Raw genomic sequence first — 27,876 nt, forward strand, 5'->3', positions numbered from 1 at the left:
TATAGTGTTTTTAAAAGAACCAGCTAAGTAAATAAAAACAGGTGATGGTGAGAGTATGTCATGGACAAAAGGTTATCAGTAATCCACGGTCCACTTCTGTGCATTTTGAAATTCTTCTTCTTTTTTTTTTTTTTGGAGATGGAGTCTTACTCTGTCACCCAGGCTGGAGTGCAGTGGCACGATCTCAACTCACTGCAACCTCCACCTCCCAGATTCAAGCGATTCTCCTGCCTCAACCTCCCAAGTAACTTGGATTACAGGCACATGCCACCATGCCTGGCTAATTTTGTATTTTTAGTAGAGACGGAGTTTCACCATGTTAGCCAGGCTGGTGGCTGGTCTTGAGCTCCTGACCTAAAGTGATCTGCCTGCTGTGGCCTACCAAAGTACTGGGATTACAGGCGTGAGCCACCCTACCTGTTCTGAAATTCCTAAAGAAGAAACAGGAGCATGTCTGTGGAGCTTTTGGGACCAATCTAGTAAGAAGAGGAGAATTTGATGATAAAGGCATGAGTATGAGAGGAGATAATTACTCAAGTTCCTGATAAGGTGAAAGGGGGTGTGATCTCAAGCACAAGTGGATGAAATGAGACAATTTTTTTCATTTTAGCACAGAAAAAAAAGGCTCAAGTACAGGTCATAGTAGTATCCTCTCTTTTATGAGCTGGGTGCCTTGTGTGTGTAGCGGAACTCCCCAAGCAAAATGAACGGCTTTGGATGAATGGCTTCTCTGTATTTCTTTCTCTTCCCCACCTCCCTAGTGTTTGATTGTCTCATATCCTACATAGTCCTTTGGTGCCTCCCATTACCGCCTTCTCTGGAAGCCTATTTCCAAAGGGAAGTCTCCCTTCCATCTTCTAACATAAGCCTACACAAGAGAATTTCTTTCAAAAGATTTCTGAACCAGAATTGATCCAATGACCATGTTGGATGTATTGTTTTGGAGACTTATTTTACAATGCCTCTTTTGGAGGTAATTTTGGAGACTTGTTAAAGTCTCTCATCCATTCTGCAGTTTTGATAAGGTGGTGGGAGTGGGGGCATGTACTCTCCCTCAGTGTCTCTTCCTGCCCGCATCTTTGGGATAAATCTGTGACCTCTGGGAATGGAGGAGTCCTGCAGTGAATGACTTAAGATGCTCCTGGCCACATGGAGAAATGGGTTGTTCCTTGATGACCTCTTGGGTTGGGTTTATCTCTCCCTGTTATTTTGTACCATTAGAATAGTAACATCTCAAGGGCTGAGAATCAGATGTCAGCCTAGAGGAAAAAAAAAAAAAAAAAAACAAAACTAAGAAGGCCAACCAGTGGCTTTTATTCTAAGTCTCTGGAGAAACAGAAGCAAATCTTCTGGTTCACTTATGATCTAGCCCAGCTCACCAATTTAAAAAATCAGAACTTGAGTCCCAAATCCCAGCTAATAATAAATTGTACTTTTTCTTTGCCTTGTGGTCTCTTCCTTGCCGTGTGAGGATAATTTGCTTTTTTTTTTTTTTTTTTTTTGCTCTTGTTGTCCAGGCTGGAGTGCAGTGGCATGATCTTGGCTCATGGCAACCTCTGCCTCCTGGGTTCAAGCAATTCTCCTGCCTCAGCCTCCCAAGTAGCTGGGATTACAGGCATGAGCCACCACACCCAGCTAATTTTGTATTTTTAGTAGAGACAGGGTTTCACCATTTTGGTCAGGCTGGTCTCGACCTCTGGTGAGCCATCTACCTCGGTCTCCCAAAGTGCTGGGATTACAGGCATGAGCCACTGCACAGGGGGAAAATTTACTTCTTAAAGGACACTGATAGGGCAAATTTCCATAGGTCAAAAGACTATTATTAATTTAAATGGGAAAAAGTGCATTATTGAGCTCCTGTATTAAACCTAATTTGTATTAAAACTATACTAAATCAGTTGGGCACAGTGGCCTATGAGACAGAATGAAACCCTGTCTTAAAAATATATATATACTAAATCTCCCTAAAATGAAATCAGTAATTAATTAACATGTCATACTGTCACCTAAATGTATTCCCTTCTTCACTTGTTCTTCAGTTTGGTTGTTAACCAGATTCCCTTATAGAATATATCATACCCAATATGTACATAATTCAAACTTCAGTGTAAGAAAAGCAAAACAGAACCAGCAACAATAAAGTTTGGGGAAAAAAACAATAAAGCCAAAGGAACATCAGTGAAAAAATGCAGGTGATATCCGATTTACCCAGCATAGTGGCAGCATAGGGAAAACCATACACAAGAGTCTTCTCTGATGTGAAATGTATGCTTGTCTGCTGAAAGAACTTAGGTGCTATGGGCTAATTCTTACTACTGTGAGGATGACTGCATGTCTCACTCCGCTTCTTCTTGGCTCCTCCAGAGCCATGTGAAATCCCAAGAACTCTTTTATTTTTTTGAGACAGAGTTTTGCTCTCGTTGCCCAGGCTTGAGTGCAATGGCGTGATCACAGCTCACTGGAACCTCCACCCAGGTTCAAGGGATTCTCCTGCTTCAACCTCTCGAGTAGCTGGGATTACAGGCACACACCACGATTTTTTGTATTTTTAGTAGAGAGGGGGTTTTACCATGTTGGCCAGGCTGGTCTCGAACTCCTGACCTCAGATGATCTGCCTGCCTCGGCCTCTGAAAGTGTTGGGATTACAGGCATGAGCCACTGCGCCAGGCCCTAACAATGCTTTAAAAAAAAAAAAAAAAAGAAATGCCTTAAGGGGTAATGAAATGAATTTCCACATAAAGTAGAATTCAGATTCTTCTAATGAGGGGTTATTTCCGGGTTCCTTGGAGCTCCACACACGTGGCTTTGGAGGACTTGTGTCTGCTAGCAGATACAGCATTCTGAATACGAACCGAGTCTCCATTGCACCTGTTATGGACTGAGTTGCGTAGCTGTAACCCTCAATGTGGCTGTATTTAGAGATGGGGTCTTTAAAGAGGTAATTCAGGTTAAATGAGGTAATAGTGTGGGGCCTTAATCCCGTATGACTGGTGTCCTCATAAGAAGAGGAAGAGACACCAGGGTTGACTGTGCTCAGAGAAAAGGCCATGTGAGGATACAGACAGGAGGCTGCCATCTACACGCCATGGAGAGGGACCTCAGGAGAAACCAAGCCTGCTGACACCTTGATCTTGGCCTTCCAGCCTCCAGAATGTGAGATCACACATTTCTGTGGTTTAAGTCACTCAGTCTGATCATTTCTTTTTCTTTCTTTTTTTTTTTTTTTTGAGACGGAGTCTCGCTGTGTCGCCCAGGCTGGAGTGTAGTGGCCGGATCTGAGCTCACTGCAAACTCCGCCTCCCGGGTTTATGCCATTCTCCCGCCTCAGCCTCCCGAGTAGCTGGGACTACAGGCGCCCGCCACCACGCCTGGCTAGTTTTTTGTATTTTTTCAGTGGAGACGGGGTTTCACCGTGTTAGCCAGGATGGTCTCGATCTCCTGACCTAGTGATCCGCCCGTCTCGGCCTCCCAAAGTGCTGGGATTACAGGCTTGAGCCACCGTGCCTGGCCAGTCTGATCATTTCTTATAGTAGTCTGAACTGACCAATATGCCACCCCTTCTACTCTTGTATCCTCTACTAAGCTAGTACTAGTCTCAATTTATTCTTTTTGGGAAGAGCCTCATATTATCAGTAGTTTGAAGAGCTAATGATATCCTTAATTAAAAATAAGTGAGTCACCTAAAATCCTGACATATAGTTTATGGTAAAAGAATGGTTATTTATGCCTGGAGATTACCTGCATTCTACAATGTCTGCCATGGATACATATCTTGTGTTGTCCATTTCAAGCTTCTCAGCTCTTCTGCAAGCAAAAATCATCTCCGAGGCCTGTGATGGTTATAATCAGATCCAGAAACAATGCTTTTGAGTCTGTATTTACCACCTGAAAGGGCAGTGAATAAAATTGAGTCCTCTCAGAACTCGTGGAATTCCTTTCCATGGAAGAAAACCAGAATACTTTTGCAATTAAAATAGCTGTATAGCTGTAGATAGAAAAGAAAATGAAAAACAGAGGCAGGGATAACTTTCCATTATTGATTTTATCATGCTGCTGTTTTAGAAAAAAAGGAAGGAAGCCAGGATATAGAACTGCCAGTTTATTCCTACAGTATGCTTTGTACCCTCAGTTGAAATATTGCAGCAGTTCGATTATTTGATGGAAATCTGTGGCTGATCCAGAAGACTGGCTTTCAACATGGAGTGAATTCAGGTTAGTAGGTCTGCACCGTCCCCAAACCCACCTGCCTGGCTCCACCATAACAGGTGAAGTTCCTGTCACCAGCATCCTCTGTGCAACCTGCTATCATGATACAGACCTGGGAGAGTAACTTATTATTGGGAATCTCCTTAATTAAAAATTAATGCTTGTCAGAGGAAGGAAGAAATCAGGACTGTGAGGCCAACTTCTGTAGTAGAGGAATCCAAGTACAACCCAATTCTGAAATGATTCTTGTGTGGCCTTGGGCAAAGAGCCTGTGTTCATTTCCTTAAAATAAAAGCACAAATTAGAGATGATCTCTTCTTGTCTACTTCAATTCTAACATTCCAGAAATTGAAGGCAAGTGATTTTCTGTTTGTTTTTGTTTTACCTGCCATCTCAGAACTTTATTTTATTTTATTTTATTTTATTTTATTTTTTGAGACAGAGTCTTGCTCTTGTTGCCCAGGCTGGAGTGCAGTGGCACGATCTCAGCTCACTGCAACCTCCACCTCCTGGGTTCAAACGATTCTCCTGCTTCAGCTTCCCAAGTAGCTGGGATTACAGGTGCCCACCACTAGGCCCAGCTAATTTTTTTTTTTTGTATTTTTAGTAGAGACGGAGTTTCACCATGCTGGCCAGGCTGGTCTCGAACTCCTAACCTCAGATGATCTGCCCACCTCGGCCTCCCAAAATGTTGGGATTGCAGGAGTGAGCCACTGTGCCTGGCTAGCATTCTTAAAAAAAAAAAAAAAAAATCAACTTTTATTTTAGATTCAGAAGATATATGTTCAGGTTTGTTGCCTTGGTATATAGCTTCATGCTGAGGTTTGTGGTACAACTGATCTTTTCTCCCGAATACTGAATATAGCACCCAATAGTTTTGCAACCCTTGTCCACCCACCACAGTAGTCCCCAGTTTCTATTTTTGCCGTCTTTATGTCAATGAGTACCCAGTGTTAGCTCTCACTTGTAAGTGAGAATACACCGTGTCTGGCTTTCTGTTCCTAGGTGCTACGATATGGCCTCTGGCTGCATCTGTGTAGCTACAGAGGAGATGATTACATTTTTTATAGCTGCATAGTATTTCATGATGTATATGTACCACATTTTCTTTATCCAGTTCACTGTTGATGAGCACCGAAGTTGATTCCATGTTTTTGCTATTCTGAATTGTGCTGGGATGAAACATATGAGTGCGTGTTTCTGTTTTTGGTAGAATGATCTACTTTCTTTTGGATATTTATATATATACCCAGTAATGGGATTGCTGGGTTCAATGGTAGTTCTGTTTTAAGTTCTTTGAGAAATCTCCAAACTGCTTTCCACAGTGGTTCAACTTATTTACATTCCTACCAACAGTGTGTAAGCATTCTCTTTTCTCCACAGCCTCATTGGCATCTGTTCTTTTTTGATTTTTTAATAATAGCTATTCTGACTGTGTGAGATGCTTTGTGGTTTTGATTTGCATTTCTCTGATGGTTAGCGATGGGAACATTTTTTCATGTTTGTTAGCTGCTTATCTGTCTTCTTTTGAAAAGTATCTGTTCATGTTGTTTTTTACTTGTTGGGTTATTTAAGTTCCTTATAGATTCTAGATATTAGACCTTTGTCAGACACATAGTTTGCAAATACTTTCTCCCATTTTGTAGATCATCCTTCTCAGCATTCTTGATTCAAATTCTAGCATCCATTTAACTACCTATAGAAACGTAGACAAATGATTTAACATCTTAGTTGTTTCCTCATCTGAAAAAATGGAATTAATATTAAATAATATAGGCAAAAGCGCTTATGTATTATATGGCACATAGTAGGTCACAAGCAGCTAGCTGTTACCTTTTCTTCTGATCAAAAAATGTGAATTTACATGTTAGTATAATATTGGTCATTTTTATCTGCTTTTTGGCCATTTGGTTTGGGTTTTATATTTAATACATGTATTCCGAACTGTGTTTCAGAAATGTTAAAATTTGAAATAATTTATTCTTAGGAAAAGCTGGTACACTTGTGATCTGCTTTATCTTCCTTTTATTGTAGCCCCAGACAGAGATTTCAAGCCTGTATTTTGCTCCTACATCTTTGGTACTGCCAGCTCCTTGGCTGGATTTGCATGCTCATCACCCTCCCCTCTGCTTTGGAGCAGGGAGGCTCATCAGCACAGAAAGTTAAAATTTGCTGAAGCCATCTGTCTTTTGTTGGAGGAAGCAGCTTAGCCATAAGTTGTAGCTACTGTTTTAACAGATTTGCAAATAGTTAGGGTGGGTCTGGCTCAGGCCCAAGTAACTGATTGGGCTCATGTGCACTAATTTAAGATCCACTGCCAGAATGAAAATTTCCCTTGTATATCATCAGGCTCTGTTATTTGCAGGGTGTCAATTAAGGTAACTGGATAGAAGATCAAGAACATAAAGGACAGGAAGGTGGGACCCATATTTTACATGTGCTGGGGGAGAGGCATGATTTTTTGGAAATCTGTTTTGTTGTGTTGAAATACTTGTGTGTGTCCGGCCTACTTCATGCTAATGAAGAATTGAACCCCAGTTATGTTTTGCTCTGGAGTGATGATTAAGAGTGATGTCATTTATCAACCTGTTTTGTTCAATTTATGCCAAACATTTAGTCTTAATAGCATTTATGATTTTCTGACACTGTATGATGTACACAGTGGTATACAATGGTAACTAGTTTTTTATTTACCTATTGTCCGTCTTTTGTACTCAAAGTTGTGCTCCAGAAAGTCAGGTGCTATTTTTGATTTTGTTCACAGCTATATTCCCGGTGTGTAGAACAGTTCCTGGCACATAGTAGGTGTTCATTAAATATTTGCTGAATGGAGACACCTGATACTCTCTGAAGACAATGTAGAACAGTAACTTAGAGAAGGGGTTGGCAAACAGGCCTGAAGGCCAAATCCAGCTCACTACCTGTTTTTTTGTTTGCTTGTTTTTTTGTTCATTTGTTTGTTTTGAGACAGGGTCTCTCTCTGTCACCTAGTCTGGAGTAGTGTGGAGTGATCATAGCTCATCGCAGTCTTCAACTCCTAGGCTCAGGTGATCCTCCCATCTCAGCTTCCCAAGTAGTTGAGACCACAGGCACATGCCATCATGTGCAGCTAATTTTTAATTTTTTTAAATAGCTCTTTAAAGAACAAAGCTAACTCCTAAGCAATGTGCCCAGAGTCAACCTAATTTGTTAATATTTTTTTGTAGAATCAGGGTCTCGCCTTGTTACCCAGGCTGGTCTCAAATTCCTGGGCTCAAGTGAACCTTCTGCCTCAGCCTCTCAGATATGGATACAGGCATGAACCACTGCCGTGGCCCTGCTTTTTTAAGTAAAGTTTTATTGGAACACCACCACACTTGTTTGTTTCCATACTGTCTATGGCTGCTTTTGCACTATAGCTCAGAGTTGAGTAGTTGCCACAGAGACCACATGATCCATGAAACCTACAATGTCTTCTCTCTAGTCATTTATAGAGTTTGCTGAGCCCTAGATTAAAGCATGGGCCTTGGGATCCACCAGACTTGGATTTATTTTCTGGTCACTTAGCAGCTGTGAGGGCAACTCATTTAAACTCAGATTTTGGTTTCCTCGTGTGGAAAATGGTAATAACAAGTCCTATCTCATTGAATGGTTGTAAGGGTTCGCCAAGATGAAACATCAGGAAACATTAACTACTGGTATGAAGCCGTGTGTGCTGGGAATTTCATTTATTGGCAGCCTCTTCATTATGCAGGATACTTGGCCATATACTGAACAAAGGGAGGTGATGGAGGCCTGGCCCTTTCTCTGTGTGGCAGCTGAACAGTACCTGTAGTTTTTCTCCACTCTGTCTTCTTTGATCCCATTGCCACGTGGTTGTTTCTGCTGTATATAAGCCGTATTTTAAAAGTAAATGTAGTTTCTAGAAATATTGGTTGTTTTGTTATAATAGATTATTAAAACCATAATCTCAGAAGTAAGAATATGATTTGATTTTTACTGTTAAGTTCTGCTTTACTTAAAATGAGAAAAAAATATGCTAGTTTCTACTTGTGGATATACTTGCATAAATACATTCCTTTAAAGGAGACCAAAACAATAAAGCAATATGTAGAAATACCATCTACTGGTATTATTGCTATAAACTAATGAAAAAATGGCATGTATTTAATTATTTATTTTAAAAGTAATATCTTGCTTTTGAATATTTGGAAAATACACAGGAATATAATGAAAGTGATTAAAAATTACAAACATTCCCACTACACAGAGAAAAAATGGACATTTAATGCATCTCTCCCACTTAAAGAACTGAGATGATATTGTAAAAATAATTTTCCATCACCCCCCTTTAAACTTAATATTATAAATTTTGTCCAAACGCATAAAAACATTTTAAACATACTTTTTTGGTTTTTTTTAAATCAACTTTTTATTTTGAGAACTATCTACCCTGCAGAAAAGTGCAAAAATAAATGCTTTAGTAACATCTGTATATTCTTTACCTGGGATCGTCAATGATTTTTATTTTGCCATATTAATTTTATCTCTCTCTACAGTTTATTTTGTTGAGCCCTAAAGATGATTTTTAATGGCTGCACACATTTAATCCTGTGTATTTATCATGGTTAATCATTCTCTTCTCAGGAATTATTTTCTCTTTTTACCTTTTTTTTTTCCATTTAAAATTTAGTTCACTGAGCATCCATGCTAAGCATTATACACATAAGATCTAATTTTAAAACTATAACCCTAAGGGGCAGGTGTTACAGAAGATAGGAGTAAAGCTTAGAGAATTTAAGTAACTTGCCAGAGGTCAAATAGCTAACAAGTGGTGGGGCTAAGACATGAATCCTGGTTTATTGGACTTAGAACTCTGTGTTTTTAGTCACTTCATGGTAATATCCGTCTGCCATCTTCTTAGATGTTAACTCTCCTACAAAACCTTCCTGACTCCCATCTCTCCACGCTTCCTTTGCTCCTAGAACCCTGTCTGCTTAGATGGATGGTACGCTATTTCAGTATAACAACTTTTTTTTTTTTTTTTTTTTTTTGAGATGGAGTCTTGCTCTGTCACCCAGGCTGATGTGCGGTGACACAATATAGGCTTACTGCAACCTCCACCTCCCAGGTTCAAGCAATTCTCCTGCCTCAGCCTCCCAAGTAACTGGGACTATAGACACCCACCACTCCGCCCGGCTAATTTTTATATTTTTAGTGGAGAAGGGTTTCACCATGTTGGTCAGGCTGGTGTTGAACTTCTGACCTCAAGTGATCCACCTGCCTCAGCCTCCCAAAGTGCTGGGATTACAGGTGTCACCACGCCCAGCCAGTATAACTTCTTCTTTTCTTTCTATGTCATTAGACCATGAGCATGTTTTACCCTGGATCTGTGTGAGTCATCTTTTACTCCTACTTTCTGACACATGGTAGTTGCTTAGTAAGTAATTATTGAATAAGTAAATAAATGGTTGAAAGCTTCTTAACACATATTACCAACTTGCTCTACATAAATCTTGTACTAGTTTAAGTTGATTAGGAGGATTTCTGTTAGTGAATTCACCACCTACCAACATTGAGTGTTAGGACTCAAACAATATGTTGTTTGGGCCATTTTATGTCCACATCACTCTTACAAATTTCTTTATGGGAAAGATGTGGGTTTGTCCCATTTTATTAAACAAAATTTTTTAAATGAAAGCTATTACTTGTTTTCATAATAAAAAATATATATATATATATAAGAAAATTTGTTAAATTGGGAGCCATAGAGAACAAAAGTACCCAAAATTCCACTATTCTGAAGCTTTTAAATAAAAACCGTACTGATGTTTTCCTATCTAAAAATAAACCATATGTTATCTTTCTTTCTTTACATAATAATTACTTGGAGTATTTTCCTATGCATTAATGGGCCTTTCAAAACCAAAATTTCAAAGGCTGAATAATGTTCATCTCATGAAAAAAAGTATATTTATTATCGAAACAGTATTCTAGAATTATAAACATAGCTATGGGGAACAGTTTAGGACATAAATATTTGTGCATAGTACTAGACTGAGTATTTTAAATGAAAGTATTTCAGATATGCAGAAAAGTTTAGGTATTAGTGAAACAAATACCTGAAGGTCAACTATACAGATATTTACAGCTCTCCAGTAACTTTCCATGTAGGCTAGGAACTCCTTCTACAAATAAAGTGATCAGAAAGAAATAGATGTTTACCATTTGAGGAGATGTTTCTATCTTGGTATCTCCTAGTTTATGTTAAATGGGTGCTAGATTTACTAATTTCTGCTAATGCAGTTCAAGCTGTCTGAGAACTATTGTATTTACACCGTGCTTTTTCTTTGATTTCTTTGGGGACACTCATTTAAAACAACTTTCCTTGAATGTAGCTTTAAGAGCTGTCACAGCTGCAGATACAGCTGCAATTTTTTTTAGTTTTAACTAGAAACTCATCATTTACCCTTCCTCGAACACAGCTGGATATGTTCTTTTTTCCTGGTTGGTGGCACTGTTATACAGCTATTCATCTGACTATATGTTGATGCATACAAACTGGTGAAATCATTATGAATTATTGGATGTAATTTTTATCATCTTATGCTATTTTGGGGGCTATATATTGCTTGCACTGCCACTAACTTCAATAAGAGAAAAGTGTGTAAATCATAATGACAGAGCTAACTACAATTCTTGTCAAAATTGTTGGCTTATTCTTAGGATCCATTGCTTTTATGCTCTACAAATTAGAGGATCTATTTGTCTGCATTCCAACACTGACGTTTTTAGTGTGCTGCCTACTTGAACATTCATGTAAAACATTATAGAAAGAAGTGAAGGCCAGGCACAATGGCCCACACCTGTAATCCCAGCACTTTGGAAGGCCGAAGCAGGCAAATCACCTGAGGTCAGGAGTTCGAGACCAGCCTGGCCAACATGGTGAAACCCCGTCTCTACTAAAAATACAAAAATTAGCCAGACACAGTGGCACGCACCTGTAGTCTCAGCTACTTGGGATGCTGTGGCTGGAGAATCACTTGAACTTGGGAGACAGAAGTTGCAGTGAGCCAAGATCATGGCACTGTACTCCATCCTGGGTGACAGAGTGAGACTCTGTCTCAAAATAAAATAAAATAAAATAAAAAAGTAAACACCCACCCCTGATGAATATCATCTCATCCTTTTGTGAAAAAAAATCTCATCTCCTTTCTAACTGATTGTGTTGCCAATCAATTCCAAAGAGCTCAAAAAAACAATTAACAAAGTTAGTATAGTTTCCCCTTTTTGTTCAATAGAGGAAAGATTTGCTAACTCTGACACACATGAGAAGAGCTTATGAAATAATACCACACATCTACAACCATTTGATCTTGGACAAACCTGACAAAAACAAGAAACGGGGAAAAGATTCCCTGTTTAATAAATGGTGCTGGGAAAACTGGCTAGCCATAAGTAGAAAGCTGAAACTGAATCCCTTCCTTACACTTTATACAAAAATTAATTCAAGATGGATTAGAGACTTAAATGTTAGACCTAAAACCATAAAAACCCGAGAAGAAAACCTAGGCAATACCATTCAGGACATAGGCATGGGCAAGGACTTCATGTCTAAAACACCAAAAGCAATGGCAACAAAGTCAAAATTGACAAATGGGATCTAATTACACTAAAGAGCTTCTGCACAGCAAAAGAAACTACCATCAGAGTGAACAGGCAACCTACAGAATGGGAGAAATTTTTTGCAATCTACTCATCTGATAAAGGGCTAATATCCAGAACCTACAAAGAACTCAAACAAATTTACAAGAAAAAACCCCATCAAAAATTGGGCAAAGGATATGAATAGACACTTCTCAAAAGAAGACATTCATACAGCCAACAGACACACGAAAAAATGCTCATCATCACTGGCCATCAGAGAAATGCAAATCAAAACCACAATGAGGTACCATCTCACACCAGTTAGAATGGCTGATCATTAAAAAGTCAGGAAACAACAGGTGCTGGAGAGGATGTGGAGAAATAGGAACACTTTTACACTGTTGGTGGGACTGTAAACTAGTTCAACCATTGTGGAAGACGGTGTGGTGAATCCTCAAGGATCTAGACTAGAAATACCATTTGACCCAGCCATCCCATTACTGAGTATATACCCAACAGATTATAAATCATGCTGCTGTAAAGACACATGCACACGTATGTTTATTGCAGCACTATTCACAATAGCAAAGACTTGGAACCAACCCAGATGTCCATCAGTGACATATTGAATTAAGAAAATGTGGCACATATATACCATGGAATACTATGCAGCCATAGAAAAGGATGAGTTCGTGTCCTTTGTAGGGACATGGATGCAGCTGGAAACCATCATTCTCAGCAAACTATCGCAAGGACAGAAAACCAAACACCGCACGTTCTCACTCATAGGTGGGAATTGAACAATGAGATCACTTGGACATAGTAAGGGGAACATCACACACTGGGGCTGGTTGTGGGGTGGGGGAGGGGTGAGGGATAGCATTAGGAGATATACCTAATGTAAATGAGTAGTTAATGGGTGCAGCACACCAACATGGCACATGTATACATATGTAACCTGCACATTGTGCACATGTACCCTAGAACATAAAGCATAATTTAAAAAAAGAAATATTTTATTGGTTTTTGCTCTATTGCTCATTGCTATTACATCTAAATAAAAGATTATATATATAATTTATGCATTATAAATATATCTCATGCATAAATACATGCTTCATACATTAAACATGTATTTTTCCCCCATGCTTAGATCCAGTTTATTCCAGGAAAAAAAAAGCCAAAATTTTCTTCAAAGATCAAAAGCAACTATCAGTAGATGGAAAACTTTAAAATTTTTTCCTCCAATTTTTTTTTTTCTTGAGCTATGTATGAGGAAATCTATAGCTCAGACTGTGTCTGGTGTTAGTACGTATCAAGCTCTTTAGCCAGAAGGAAGAGCAAGGCCAATGAACCACATCCCTGGTACTTAGTTTCTTCTCACTTTCCCTGTATGAGAGAGTGCATGCACTGCTCAGCGAGGAGACTGCAGGGCAGGGATCTCTAGAATCCCCGGAGGACCAGGGGCTGCAGAGCAGTTACTTTGTCTTACAGAATTAAGTCTGAGATGAGAGAAGGGATTTATCTAGGGCCCACAGCTAGTAAATTATAATGTCAAGATCAAATCCTGGTTTTCTCACCCTTACAGGTAATATTTAATGTCATTGTTCCCTTTATTACACTACTTTTTTCACCCTAGGGTGACAGCTCTCTCAAAGTTCAGTCCTGGAACAGTATGTGTGATAATTCCATACTAACAGGATCATATAGTAATGGTACTAAAACTTTTAATTTTTTTTTTCTTCCCAGGATTCATACCTGTGTGTAGCCTTGGAGTGGCTCAAGTGGGCAGGATGAACTTTGGAAAGGATGTCAGCACCTTGAAATACTTCACCATCTGTGGCTTACAAGAGGGCTATGAACCATTTGCCGTTAATACAAACAGGGATATTACTATGTGGCTGAGCAAGAGGCTTCCTCAGTTTCTCCAAGTTCCATCAAACCATGAACATATAGAGGTTTGCTTTTTCTTTCAAAATCAGGTCGTTTCTAAAAAGCAGGAAAAGAATATCTTTATACATAGGAACTTCTGCTTAGACAATTATTGTGACTTACTTAAAATGATGACCTTACACAGAAGTGGAATCTAAGCAAAGATGGCACTTTATACCAGCTGTCAGTGGATGGGAAACTTAAATTTTTGCTTTCAATTCTTTTTTTCCCTTGAGCTATGTGTGAAGAAGTCTGTAGCTCAGACTGTGTGTGGGGTTTGTACGCATCAAGGTCTTTAGTTAGAAGACAGATCAAGGCAAAGGGAGCCACATCCATTCTAATAAGCTACGTTACAAGAAGCTTATTAGAATGAGGAAAAATACTTTCCTTTTTATGTGTGGGCAATGTCAGGCCGAATCTGAATATATAGAATTATAAGATAAATTTCCGAAACCGTCTTTAGAGACAGAAGCAGAACTCTATGACTATATCCATAGCACAGTAATCTGTTTAATTGTCTCTTACAAAATGATGCCATGCGTGGACTGATTTGGGATTCTGAAAACGTGATGTGCCTCAGGCATCTTTAGAATCAGGAAATCGACAACGGTGATTGGAATATGACCTATTGCTTCTTCATTTGCTAGGTGACCAGAATAGACGGCACCATAGACAGTTCCCCATGTTTAAAGGTCACTCAGAAGTCTTTTGGTTCTCAGAACAGCCACACTGATATCATGTTCTATCGCCTGAGCATGCCGATCGAGTGCGCGGAGGTCTTCTCCAAGACTGTGGCTGGAGGGCTCCCTGGGGCTGGCCTTTTTGGGCCCAAGAATGATTTGGAAGATTATGATGCTGATTCTGACTTTGAGGTTCTGATGAAGACAGCTCATGGCCATCTAGTGCCCGATCGTGTTGACAAAGACAAAGAAGCTACCAAGCCAGAGTTTAATAACCACAAAGATTATGCCCAGGAAAAGCCCTCTCGTCTGAAACAAAGGTTACTATTTTATACACTGTGATTTTAAGTTTGTAGTTAAGTGAGGAGGGTTACAGTCCAGAGTAAAGGGTCTCCTAGTGTAAGGTTTTTCCTCCCCCTCCTCCTCCTCCCCCTCCCCCTCCTCTTTGTGCAAAGGATTCTATAAGGAAAAATTAAGCAACCTGTTAGTCATCTAATTTGTTAGCGTAGATGCTATCTATCTCAATAGTTATTTTTTAAGATGTCTATGTTTACATTCTTGCCTGAAACTTGCAGAGTATTTTCTCCAAATAGTATTTTTTTATGATAAAGGCGGCAAGTTATTTTAACATCCTTTCTTATACTAAATCAGATTTTCTCAGTCTCAGCACTATCGACAGTTTAGGCCAGACAATTCTTTGTTGAGGAAACACCTTGGGCACTGAAGGATGCTGAGCAGCATCCTGACCTCCACCCACTAGATGCCAGTAGCACTCCATCCCCCACACTGTGAGAACCAAAAACATATATCTCCAGATATTCCCAGATGTCCCCCAGGGAGCAAAATCGCCCAGGTTTAAGGCAACTCAATTGATTCTATGCTCATATTTGAAGTAGACAGAACATTTTAATGTTGCTTATTGTTAGTCCTCTAAAATATTTCAGATTTTTGCTTAGAAGAACAAAGCCAGATTACAGCACGAGCCATTCTGCAAGACTCACCGAAGATGTCCTTGCTGATGATCGGGATGATTATGATTTCTTGATGCAAACGTCCACGGTATGAGGTTGCAGCTTTTGTCATTTATTTCTATTTGTCACTCATTGTCACTCATTATGCTTTACATCTCAAATAACACATACTGATTCATCATACTTAGTAATATTATTTTTTAAATGTCTGTTTCTATTTTGGGATATATTTTGGGGACTGAAAGTTTGAAAAAAGTTTATGTATTATGATAGATACTATGCAATAAAAGAGCTATTTTAGGAAAAATATTTTTAATGGCATGCATAATCTTAATTTTGCTATTCTGTTTCTTGACAAAATTTTAAGTTGCCCTTGAATTTTTCAACTACTTTCTTCATCTTACTGAATTGTCTAAAGGAAGATCAATTATCATAATTTGTGAGAGGTCAAGCTTTTGCACTCTTCCATTTTAAATTCTCAAGGCTACTTCTCCTAAAATGCTACATTGAAAAAATATTTAGTTGTGTTCATTGTAGAGTGCTCCCATATTTTAGTTTGATGTTCACATGTTCTGAACTATTTCAAAATGAGTTTAGGCTGGGCACAGTGGCTCAAGCCTGTAATCCCAGTACTTTGGGAGGCTGAGGTGGATGGATCACCTGAGGTCAGGCGTTCGAGACCAGCCTGGCCAGCATGGTGAAACCCTGTCTCTATTAAAAATATACAAATTAGGAGAGTGTGGTGGTGGGCACCTGTAATCCCAGCTACTAGGGAGGCTGAGGCAGGAGAATTGCTTGATCCCAGGAGATGGAGGTTGCAGTGAGCCGACACGGTGTCACTGCACTGCAGCCTGGGCGACAGAGTGAGACTCCGTCTCAAAAAAAAAAACCAGTGAATTTAAAGTGTCAAAATGTTATATGTCAGAGAAAGGAAAGGCCAAGAATGTGCAAAAAGGTGGGTGACAAGTATAAAAACCCAAACATTGGCCAGGTGCACTGACTCATGCCTGTAATCCCAGCACTTTGGGAGGCCAAGGCAGGTGGATCACCTGAGGTGAGGAGTTCGAGAACAGCCTGGCTAACATGGTGAAACCCTGACTTTACTTAAAATATAAAGATTAACTGGGTGTGGTTGTGCACACCTGTAGTCCCGGCTACTTGGGAGACTGAGGCAGGAGACTCTCTTGCACCCGGGAGGCAGAGGCTTCCGTGAGCTGAGATCACACCACTACACCCCAGCCTGGGTGACGGAGTGAGAGTCTATCTCAAAAAAAAAAAAAAAAAAAAAGTGAGCATAGATTTGTATACATGTATAAGCTTGAAGAATTTGAAGCTTCCCTATGCTTAATGGATTCATGATTTTATTACATACATATACTGTATATATATGTACATGTATATATGTATGTGTATATATTACACACATGTAGCACACACACACACATGCTCACCAGCATAAAAAGACTTAAATCATTTAGCACGTTTGCTCAGATCATGTCTTTTCTCTCTTTCCTGTTATTTCTGATTTAATTCAGGATCTTTGATAAAAGACATCTCTTAGTTTGTAGTGTTAGTCCTTTGTGCCTTCAGTATTTTCATTCACCCAAACGGTTTTAAACCAAGAAGTGAATTCTTAAGTCAGTCACAGAGTTAGACATAGTTAGGATTGCAAATCCAAGTTTTGTTTTGTTTAGTTTTATTTTGCCAATATTTGGTTTTGCTATCTTCACAGTACTATTACTCAGTGAGAATCTTCCCTGGACAAGAACCTGCTAATGTCTGGGTGGGCTGGATTACATCGGATTTCCATCAGTATGACACAGGCTTTGACTTGGACAGAGTTCGCACAGTAACAGTTACTCTAGGAGATGAAAAAGGAAAAGTGCATGAAAGGTTGGTGTTCCTCAATTTTTTACAAGAATGACATGTGAAAAACATATTGCTGAACCTAGCTGTTCCTTTTCCTTGTATTTTGTGACCAAGGTATTTCTATTTTTAGGAACAATATAATCAAGCCATTAATGTCAATGTCGTTTTTGTTACTCATACAAACCAGTAAGGAATCTAAATGTATTAAACGTGCAAGCATTGTACAGTAAGACCAGTGCAGTCTTTTGGGGTAATGATCATATATTCCTTCAGGTAACATGACTGACAGCTTGGGTTACCAATACTTAGCCTTTGTTTTAGAGATGAGAGATGGGTGAATGTGAGGCTTTTAACCAATGACTTGATCTATATTTTGGGAACTGGCTACGTGGTGGGGAGAAAACTATGAAGACAATGTGGGCTGGTAGTTTAGACCAGGTGGACGCATTTGAACTCAGACTGAGGAGAAGTGGGTTCTTTCCTCAGCTTTGCCATTGACTCGCTGTGTGGCTTTGGGTAAGTCAGTTACACTTTCTGTGCCATCTTTTTTTTCATTTGTAAAACAAACCAAACTCAAACCAAACCTTCAAAAAAGTGAAGAAGGCTATCTTCCTTGCAGAATAAGACAAGAGAAGATCTGACCATTGGCTTCTACTTTTTGTGCCCATGCATCCTCTCTGATCTGCTGTGACAGGTCTCAGAAAGAGTCCTTTATAACGTTGCTTTTTTTCTATACTTGCACCATCATTTTTTGGGAAACTCACTTTCCTGCCCTCGGGTTGTAACATATGAAGCATAATGGACTTAGCATTTGCAATGGGGGCCCAGCCAAAATCTCTAATGAAGAGCTCTTTACATAAGTATGGGACAAAAAAACCACGTGTCTCCAGGAATATTCTTTGGGGGCCACACTTAATTTGCAGGGATGGCAGCAGTATAACTAACGAACTCAATATAGGGATGGGATAACTGAAAGATGATTTTGTTGGAGGAAATGGAAGATAGGGAAGGGTCATTGGATTTTACGTACATAGTGTGAAGAAATGCAGCCTACATTTGATTACTCAAAAACTGATTTATCCCAGCCTTTTTGTTCTTTTCCTTCTGCTTGCCTGCCTTTAGCCTTTTTTGCTAGTTTTGTTAATATGTTTACTGTATAGTGGCAGAGAAAGAGAATGCTGATGAGGCTCAAATACTCAACTCTGTTACCATCTCTAGTAAAAGTTTTAGGGAAGGAGAAAATCAGGTGGCATTTGTGGTTAACATCACTGGGTTTTGTTTGTTTGTTTGTTTGTTTGCATATTCTAGTTAAGTCTGTCTCTCAGATCACTGGGAATTGTCCAGAAAGGGGCAAAATTTTAGCCAAATTTTAAATATATCAAGTCACTGAAGGCTTATGTGGAATTTGCCTGAGGACTTTGACAGTGTTTGGAAACAAATGCTTCCCATTTCAGAACAAGTTGTAAAAAAAAAAAAAAAAAACCAACTAAAAAAAAAAAAACTAAAAAAAAAAAAAATCCATGAGATGAAAATTACAAATATGGATGATTTTTAAATAGTTAAACTTTTTTGAACCCAGAAAAAAGGTCTAGTTTGGTTTGAGTTTTTGGAGAGAAGGTGCAGGTCAGTTCTTACTTGGTTCCAACTTGTTGACCTGTCTTCATTAGGTGTGAAATGTAGAGATGTATAAGACCTGATTCAGAACGTCCACTGCAGTCAATGGAGTTTTGCTCAAAATCACAGAATCGGGCCCATTGTGCACCTCTCCCATTACAGCATGAGCTTGTTGCTTGCGCAGCATAATTTAGTTAGTTTGCAAGATATACCTGCTTTCTCTTTTATCTGTGGTTGTACAAAGATAAAAATGTTCTTTTGAAATTCAGCATCAAACGCAGCAACTGCTATATGGTATGTGCGGGTGAGAGCATGAGCCCCGGGCAAGGACGCAACAATAATGGACTGGAGATCGGCTGTGTGGTGGATGCTGCCAGCGGGCTGCTCACGTTCATTGCCAATGGCAAGGAACTGAGCACATACTATCAGGTACGTGGTCAGTGATGATATCAGGCTTCTAGGGAGGAAGACTTTTTTCCCCATTAAAGGAAACACAGTTTGTAAGATCAAAAAGTAAAATAGACACATGTACATGTGCCCCTGGTTTGAAAGCCAGCCAAGCAGACCTGCCCCCAGCAAGCCCTCCCCATAGCTGTCCCAGCCACTGCACTCCTGTGACCTGAGAACCACCTTGGTGGCCTTACCCCAACAAAGCTGCACAATCACCACAAATGCCTGTAGCTAGGCCACTGAGGTACTTGCCGATGCTGCTGACATAAATTACATCTGAAAAATCTGCACAGATACTACATTACTGCATCCACCCAGAACCAAAACCAGTGTATTCTACCCAACCGATACCCTAGAACCCATCTACAGGAAAAACTATTTTCCTACAAAAGCTACTTCATAAAATTGGAAGAGGCTACTGTTTTACCAGATGAGCAGATATCAAAGGAACATGAAAAACATGTGAATGGAAGAAAACACGACTCCTTCAAAGGAACACAATAATTCTCTAGTAACAGATGCCCGACGCCAAAATAAATTTACAAAATGCCTGAAAAGAAATTCAAAATAATGATTGTAAGAGAACTCAGTGAGATACAATAAAATGCAGATACTTCAACAAGATCAGGAAACCAATTCATGATCTGAATGAGAAATTTAACAAAGAAATGCATATAGTAGAAAAGAACTAAACAGAAATCTTGTAACTCAAGAATTCAATAAATGAAATAAAATACACAACTGAGGGTTTCAGCAACAGACTAGATCAAGCATAAAAAAGATTTTGTGAACTCAAAGACAGGTCTTTTGAAATAACCCATCCAGAGGGAGAAAAAGAAGTAAGAAAGAAGGAAGAAAGCCTGCAGAACTTATGGGATGCCACTGAGCAACGGAGAAAGGAGAAAAAGAAGTAAGAAAGAAGGAAGAAAGCCTGCAGAACTTATGGGATGCCACTGAGCAACGGAGAAAGGCACAGAAAACATTTAACAAAATAATGACTAATAACTTTCCACGTCTTTGGAAAGATATGAACATCCAGATCCAGAAAGCTCAAAGGATCCCAAGAGAATCAACCCAGAAAGGTCCTTTCCAAGGCACATTATAAGCAAACTGTCAAATATCAAAGAAAAAGAGAGAATTCTAAGAGCAGTGAGAGAATAGCACCAAGTCGTATATACTTGGATTTCCATTTGACTATCAGCAAGTTTCTCAGCAGAAACCTTGAAGGCTAGGGAAATGAGATGGTATATTCAATGTGCTGAAAGAACAACTGTCTGCCAAGAATACTATGTCTAGCAAAGCTATCTTTCAGAAATGAAGAAAAATAGAGTACTCCACAGATAAGCAAAAGCGGAATGAATTCACCACCTCTGGACCTGCCTTAGAAGAAATGCCTAAGGCAGTGTTATAGCTGGAGGCAAAAGGATGGTAATTACTAACATGAAAACATGTACAAATATAAAACCCATTCGTAGAGGTAAATTTTAAATCACACTCAGAATACTGCAGTACTGAAACGGTGCTATGCCAAATCTTTCAAACCTCTAGTACCCTAGTATGAGGGTTAAAAGTCAAAATTGTCAAAAGTAACTGCAGCTACAAGTGGTTGTTAGGGAACACACAATATAGAGAGATGTAAATTAAGTCAACAGAAGTATAAGTTGTGAGGGGAGGGTAAAAGTCCAGAGTATTTTTTTTTTTTTTTTTTGAGACAGAGTCTTGCTCCGTCACCCGGCTGGAGTGCAATGCGCGATCTCAGCTCACTGCAACCTCTGCCTCCTGGGTTCAAGCAATTCTCATGCCTCAGCCTCCCAAATAGCTGGGATTACAGACATGCACCACCACACCCAGGTAATTTTTGTATTTTTAGTAGAGATGGGGTTTCATGATGTTGGCCAGGATGGTCTCGATCTCCCGACCTCGTGATCTGCCCACCTTGGCCTCCCAAAGTGCTGGGATTACGGGCATGAGCCACTGTGCCCAGCCAGTCCAGAGTGTTTTTATGTGACCGAAGTTACCAGCTTAAGATAGTCTATTATAATTACAATATTGTTTATCTTAGTTTCATAGTAACCACAAAGAAAAATTTGCAGCAGTCACACTAATGAGAAAGGGAAAGATATCAAAGCATAGCACCACAAAAAGCTACCAAACCACAAAGGTAAGCAGGAGAGAAAGAAAGAAACGAAGGATCTAGAAAACATGAACAAAATATCAGGAATAATTCCTTACCTATCAGTAATAACCTTGAATGTGAATGGATTCAATTGCCTGATTAGAATATATAGAGTGGCTGCATGGATAAAAAGCAAGACTCAGCTCTATGCTGCCCACGAGAGATTCACTTCACCTGTAAGGACAGACATAGCCCTAAAGTGAAGGGATGGAAAAAGATATTCAATGCAAATGGAAACCGAGAGTGAGCAGAAGTAGCCACACTTATATTAGATAAAATAGACTTAATTCAAAAAAAGTAAAAAAGAGACAAAGAAGGTCATTATTTAATAAAAACAAAGGATCAATTAAGAGGATATAACAATTGTGAATTTATATGCATTCAACACTGGAGCATCAAAATATATGAAGTATGTTTTATCTAAAGGGAGAGAGAGGCTTCAACACAATAATAGTAGGGGAGTTCAACACCCCAATTTCAGCAGCAGCAGATGATCCAGACAGAAATTCAGCAGGGAAGCAGCAGATTTAAACTGCACTCTAGACCAAGGGGACATACTAGACATTTACAGAACATTCTAGGCAACAGTTGTATAGCTGAAGAATACACATTATTCTCAATTGCTCATGGGATTTTCTCCAGAATAGATCATATGTTAGGCCACAAAACAAATCTTTAAAAATTTAAGATGATATTGTATATGTTTTCTGATCACAGTAGTGTAAAACTAGAAATAAATAATGAGAGGAACTGAGGAAACTTTACAAATACATAGACATTAAACAACATGCCCCTGAATAACCAGTGGGCAAATGAAGAAATTAAAAAAGAAATTTAAAATTTTCTTGAGACAAACAAAAATGGAAACACAACATACCGAAAGTTATGGGATACAGAAGAAGCAGTTCTAAGAGGGAAGTTTACAGTATTAAATGCCTACATTTAAAAAGTAAAAAATAAACCACCTAATATTGCACCTCCAAAAACCACAAATACAAGAACAAACTAAACCTCAAATTAATAGAAGTAAATAAATAATAAAAATCGGAACAATAATGAAACAGAGACTAAACAATACAAAAGATCGATCAATGATACGAAGAGTTGGTTTTTTGAAAAGACAAAATCAATAAACCTTTAGACGAAGAAAGAAAGAGATGACTCAAATAAATAAAATCAGCATTGAAAAGAAGACGTTACAACCTGTACCACAGAAATATGAAGGGTAATGAGAAAATATTATGAAAAATCATATGCTAACAAATTGGATAACCCAGAAGAAATGGATAAATTCCTAGATGTATACAACCTACCAAGACTAACTTACAAAGAAATAGAAAATCTGAGCAGATTAATAGTGAGTGAAGAAATTGTATCAGTAATGAAAAGTATCCATCAAAGAAAAGCCTAGGACTAAATGGGGGAAAAGTTGAAAGCTTTTTTTCTAGGGTCTGGAACAAGACAAAGATGCCCACTTTCACCACTTCTGTTCAACATATTACTAGAAGTCCTAGTTGGAGAATTCAGCAAGAAAGAGAAATAAAAGGCATCCAGATTGGAAAAAAAAGTCATCAAATTGTCTCAGTGTGTAAATGACATGATCTTATATATAAAAATAGCTTTAAAAGTTTACTAAAAAACTGTTAAAACTAATACATTCAGTAAATTTGCAGGATGCAAAATCAGCCTACAAAAATCAGTATTTCTTTACACTAGTAGTGAATGCTCTGAGAAAAAAAATCAAGATACAATCTCATTTACAATAGCTTTAAAAATCAGTTATCGGCTGGGTGCAGTGACTCACGCCTGTAATCCCAGCATTTTGGGAGGCCGAGGTGGGTGGATCATCTGAGGTCAGGAGTTCTAGACCAGCCTGGCCAAAATGGTGAAACCCCGTCTCTACTAAAAATACAAAAAATTAGCTGGGCATGGTGGCAGGCACCTGTAATCCCAGCTACTGGGGAGGCTGAGGCAGAAGAATCACTTGAACCTGGGAGTCAGAGGCTGCGGTGAGATGAGCTCCAGCCTGGGTGACAGAGCGAGACTCCATCTCAAAAAACAAAAACAAAAACAAAAAAATCAGTTATCTAGGAACACGTTTAACAAAGGAGATGTAAGAACTCTACACTGAAATCTGTAAAACATTTGTGAAATACATTTAAGAGTACAGAAATAAATGGAAAGATATCTCATGCTGTTGGATTGGATGGATTGGAAGAATTAATATTATTAAAATGTCCATAGTACAAAAAGTAATTTACAGATTCAGTAAAGTCACTATCAGAATACCAATGACATTATTATTCTATTATAGAAATAGAAAAAATAATTCTAAATTTCTTATGAAATCACAAAAGACCCCAAGTAGTCAAAGCAATCTTGAGCAAAAAGAATAAAGCTGGAAACATCATACTACCTGAGTTGAAAATATACAAAGCCATAGTAACCAAAACACTACATGACTTGAAACTATACTACAAAGCTATAGTAACCAAAACAGACATATAGACCAATAAAACAGAACCGAGAGCCCAGAAACAAACCCATCTATCCATCTAATTTTCAACAAAGGTTCCAAGAATATACATTGGGAAAAGGACAGTTTCTTTAATAAATGGTACTTGGAAATTTGAACATCCACATGCAGAATGAAACTGGACCCCTGTTTTTCACCATATACAAAAATCAACTCAAAGTGGATTAAAGACTTAATGTAAGACCTGAAACTATGAAACTACTGGAAGAAAACATGGAGGAAACACTTCATGACATTGGACTGGGTAAGAATTTTTTGGACAAGACCTCAAAAGCACAGGCAACAAAAGCAAAAATAGACAAGTGGGATTATATCAAACTAAAAATCCTCTGCACAGCCAAGGAAACAATTAACAGAGTGAAAAGACAACCTACAGAATGGTACCAAATATTTGCAAAGTATGCATCTGATAAGGGATCAATATCCAGAATATATAAGGAACACAAACAACAATAGTAAAAACAATCTGATTTAAAAGGGGGCAAAAGACCTTAGTAAACATTTCTCAAAAGAAGACATACAAATGGCCAACAGGCATATGAAAACATGTTCAACATCACTAATCATCAGCAAAGTGCAAATCAAAACCACAAGATTACCTTATTCCAGTTAAAATGGCTATTATCAAAAAGACAAAAGATAATAAGCGTTGGCAAGAATGCTGAGGAAGAGAGAAACCCATATACTGTTTGTGGGAATGTAAATGAATATAGCCATTATGAAAAACAGTATGGAGGTTCCTCAAAAAATTAAAAACAGAACTACCATATGATCCAGAATTCCCCATACTGGGTATATATCCCAAGGAAATGAAATCGGTGTGTGGAAGGGATATCTGTACTCCTATAATTATCACAGCACTATTCACAATAGCTGAGATAGGGAATCAGCCTAAGTGCCCATCAGTGGATGAGTAAGTGAAGAAAATGTGCTATATATACACAATGGAATGCTATTTGATAATAAAAAATAATGAGAACCTGTCATTCACTCCAATATGGGTGAACCTGGAGGATATTGTGTTAAGTGAAATAAGCCAGACATAGAAAAATACTGCATTGCCCACTCATATGTAGAATCAAAAAAAGTTAATCTCATGGAAGTAGCGAATAGAATAGTGATTATCAGATACTGGGGAAGGGTAGGGGAAAGTGGGGGAGAGGGAGTGGCTATCCAACGGATATAGAGTTAACATTAGAAAGGAAGAATAAGTGCTGGTGTCCTATTGGACAGTAGGGTGACTATGGTCCACCCTCAGGTATTGTATATCTCAAAATAGCTAGAAGAGAGGATTTTGTATGTTCTCACCACAAAGAAATGAAAAGTGTTCAAGGTGATAGTCATGCTAATTACCCTGATTTGATCATGACACAATGTATGCACGTATCAAAACATCATATTGCATTCCATTAAATATGTACAATGTGTCAATTAAAAAACAGTAAATTAGAAATTAAAAGAAAATGGAAAACACTGAATTAATTATGTATGTTTACTTCCGCTAAGTAATGACAGTGCCATAAACCCTTCAGAGTAAACACAGTATGTTCCCTCAGCAGTGTTCACATAGTAACGAAATACTCTAATTATTGAAGGAGCACATCAATCAATATGCAAGAAAGGAAAATCTCTGGGTTCCTTCTGTAAAGTATTCCTTTGTTGTTATAAAGAAATTATTTTTCCCTTGTCTTCTTTCATTACTAACATTATTAAACTCATTTGTGTATTTCAGGTGGAGCCGAGTACAAAATTATTTCCTGCGGTTTTTGCACAAGCTACAAGTCCCAATGTTTTCCAGTTTGAGTTGGGAAGAATAAAGGTAGTAAAACTCGTTCCTAGTATTATATTTGTTTTATTTTCTATTAGGACATAGCATTTATTCTGAAATGAATTCAGTATATTAGTACTGATATGAATGAAATAAGTCATTCTCTCAAGAAAAGATAGCCATGCTTGAAAATCTGAGGTCACAAGGGTAACATAATAATTAAAAAGTGTTTATCTTTAGTTATCATATGTATATTATCCAATAAAAGGCCTATTCAATAAAAGGTCTATAGAAAATGAAAAATTGCCAAATTACACACATTGCAGTAATCATTGAACTCATAGGTGAGCTAATGAATGGACTTAAAGACCTGAAACCATGCCACCTAAAATAGTGGTTTGTATGGAATACTCCAGTAATATAAATGAAAGAACAACTCAGTTGGATGGGTTGGATCAGATAAAGTTCAAAGAAGAGGTAGCATTTAGTTTGATTACTAACTGTAAAATAGGAGCTCTTGGGGTACATTTATTAGGAGAGGTCATTCTAGGCAGGAGAAGAAGCAAAAATATGTAAGCGTGAACATGCTGAAGGTTAAGTAATTCAGTGTAACCGTAACAAAGGATGCCTTCCAGAATGTGGCTGGAGATTAAGAGGGATAAAAGGTAGAACAAGACCAAGCTGAAAACGTCTTGTGTGCCGTGTGAAAAGGTTAGCACCTATTACACAGACAAGGGAAATCCATCGGAAATTTGAAGAAGGGAATTGAGCATAATGAAACTTGTTTTGGAAAAATGTATTATTGTTAACGTGGAGGTGGGCAAGAAGGAGAAGAGTCAGTAGCAATGAGGAGTCAATAATTTAATACTGTCTACGTGGAAGACAGTGATGAGAGCCATGGAAGTCAGAATGAAAAATGATAAATGTGAAAATATTTTATAGAAGAAATGAATAGGATTTAACAATTAATTGGACTAACAGAATTTGTAGATGAATTTGACTCAGGATCTCAAGCAGAGTGAGAATCAATGACTGATGGCGCGGTGGCTCACGCCTGTAATCCCAGCACTTTGGGAGGCCAGGCGGGCAGATCATGAGGTCAGGAGATCAAGACCATCCTGGCTCACACGGTGAAACCCCGTCTCCACCAAAAATTACAAAAAGATTAGCCGGGTGAGGTGGCGGGAGCCTGTAGTCCCACTTACTCCGCAGGCTGAGGCAGGAGAATGGCGTGAATCCAGGAAGCGGAGCTTGCAGTGAGCTGAGATCACACCACTGCACTCCAGTCTGGGCGACAGAGCGAGACTCCGTCTCAAAAAAAAAAAAAAAAAAAAAAAAAAAAAGCTGAACTTACTTTTGCAATTGTAAAGTTGAGGGTCTAGGCACACACTGGAGTGAACAGAGTAAGTAGTTTTATTAGGCTGGCTTGGTGACCTTGGACATCTTTCTTAAAGTATGTGAGCTCAGTTTCTGCTTCTATAAAATGGGGTTCACAGTATATCTTTTATGGAGTTAATATAATTAAACATCTTGAACAATGCTTTATACATGGTATCTGCTCAACAAATTTATATGTGATGTACATACATATGCATACCTATACACACATATGTATGCACAATTGTGCTAAAAAGAGCTATGCTGGAGATTACAATTTTCATCATCAAGAAATCAGTTGTAATTCATCTTTGAGTGTGAATGGAAGATTTGAGAGCAGATGTAGACAGTGGGAAGAGATGACTGAGGAAAGAACCTGGTTGTATCAACTAAAAAAGAGGAACCTATGAGATAAGCTGAGGGCAGAGCTGTCAAGAATATTGGAGAAGAACTGAAAGAGACGTTTTAGTAGATGCCAAGCGAGGATGGAGTTTTCTAAACAGGAGTAGCTAACAGCAGATGCTACAGATGGACTAATACAACTCGGACTAAAGGAATCCCTGGCTTTTGTTAATGAGGAGGGCTTTGGTGGACTTGCCAGAAGAATTTCAGCAAAGCAGTGGGAGAGGGGCCAGTCTCAGTGGCTCATGCTTGTAATCCCAGCACTTTGG

At 38.6% G+C, this 27,876-nt stretch overlaps 1 protein-coding gene across 8 annotated transcripts in view; it reads left to right on the plus strand.

Annotated features, from left to right (window-relative positions):
- Positions 1 to 27,876, plus strand: part of RYR2 (ryanodine receptor 2) — a 795,071-nt gene that overhangs the window by 536,007 nt on the left and 231,188 nt on the right. For 4 of the 8 annotated variants that reach the window (XM_050770606.1, XM_050770614.1, XM_050770624.1 and 1 more), the window contains exons 30-36: positions 13,582 to 13,790; positions 14,412 to 14,764; positions 15,389 to 15,503; positions 17,148 to 17,308; positions 17,771 to 17,800; positions 19,168 to 19,327; positions 25,793 to 25,879. In XM_050770606.1, coding sequence (XP_050626563.1) covers positions 13,582 to 13,790; positions 14,412 to 14,764; positions 15,389 to 15,503; positions 17,148 to 17,308; positions 17,771 to 17,800; positions 19,168 to 19,327; positions 25,793 to 25,879 — 1,115 coding nt within the window. The remainder of the gene's footprint in view (positions 1 to 13,581; positions 13,791 to 14,411; positions 14,765 to 15,388; positions 15,504 to 17,147; positions 17,309 to 17,770; positions 17,801 to 19,167; positions 19,328 to 25,792; positions 25,880 to 27,876) is intronic. The other 4 variants (XM_050770659.1, XM_050770669.1, XM_050770642.1 and 1 more) reach the window with 1 other exon arrangement.

Source organism: Macaca thibetana, chromosome 1, assembly GCF_024542745.1.
Source record: "Macaca thibetana thibetana isolate TM-01 chromosome 1, ASM2454274v1, whole genome shotgun sequence".
Classification (NCBI taxonomy): domain Eukaryota; kingdom Metazoa; phylum Chordata; class Mammalia; order Primates; family Cercopithecidae; genus Macaca; species Macaca thibetana.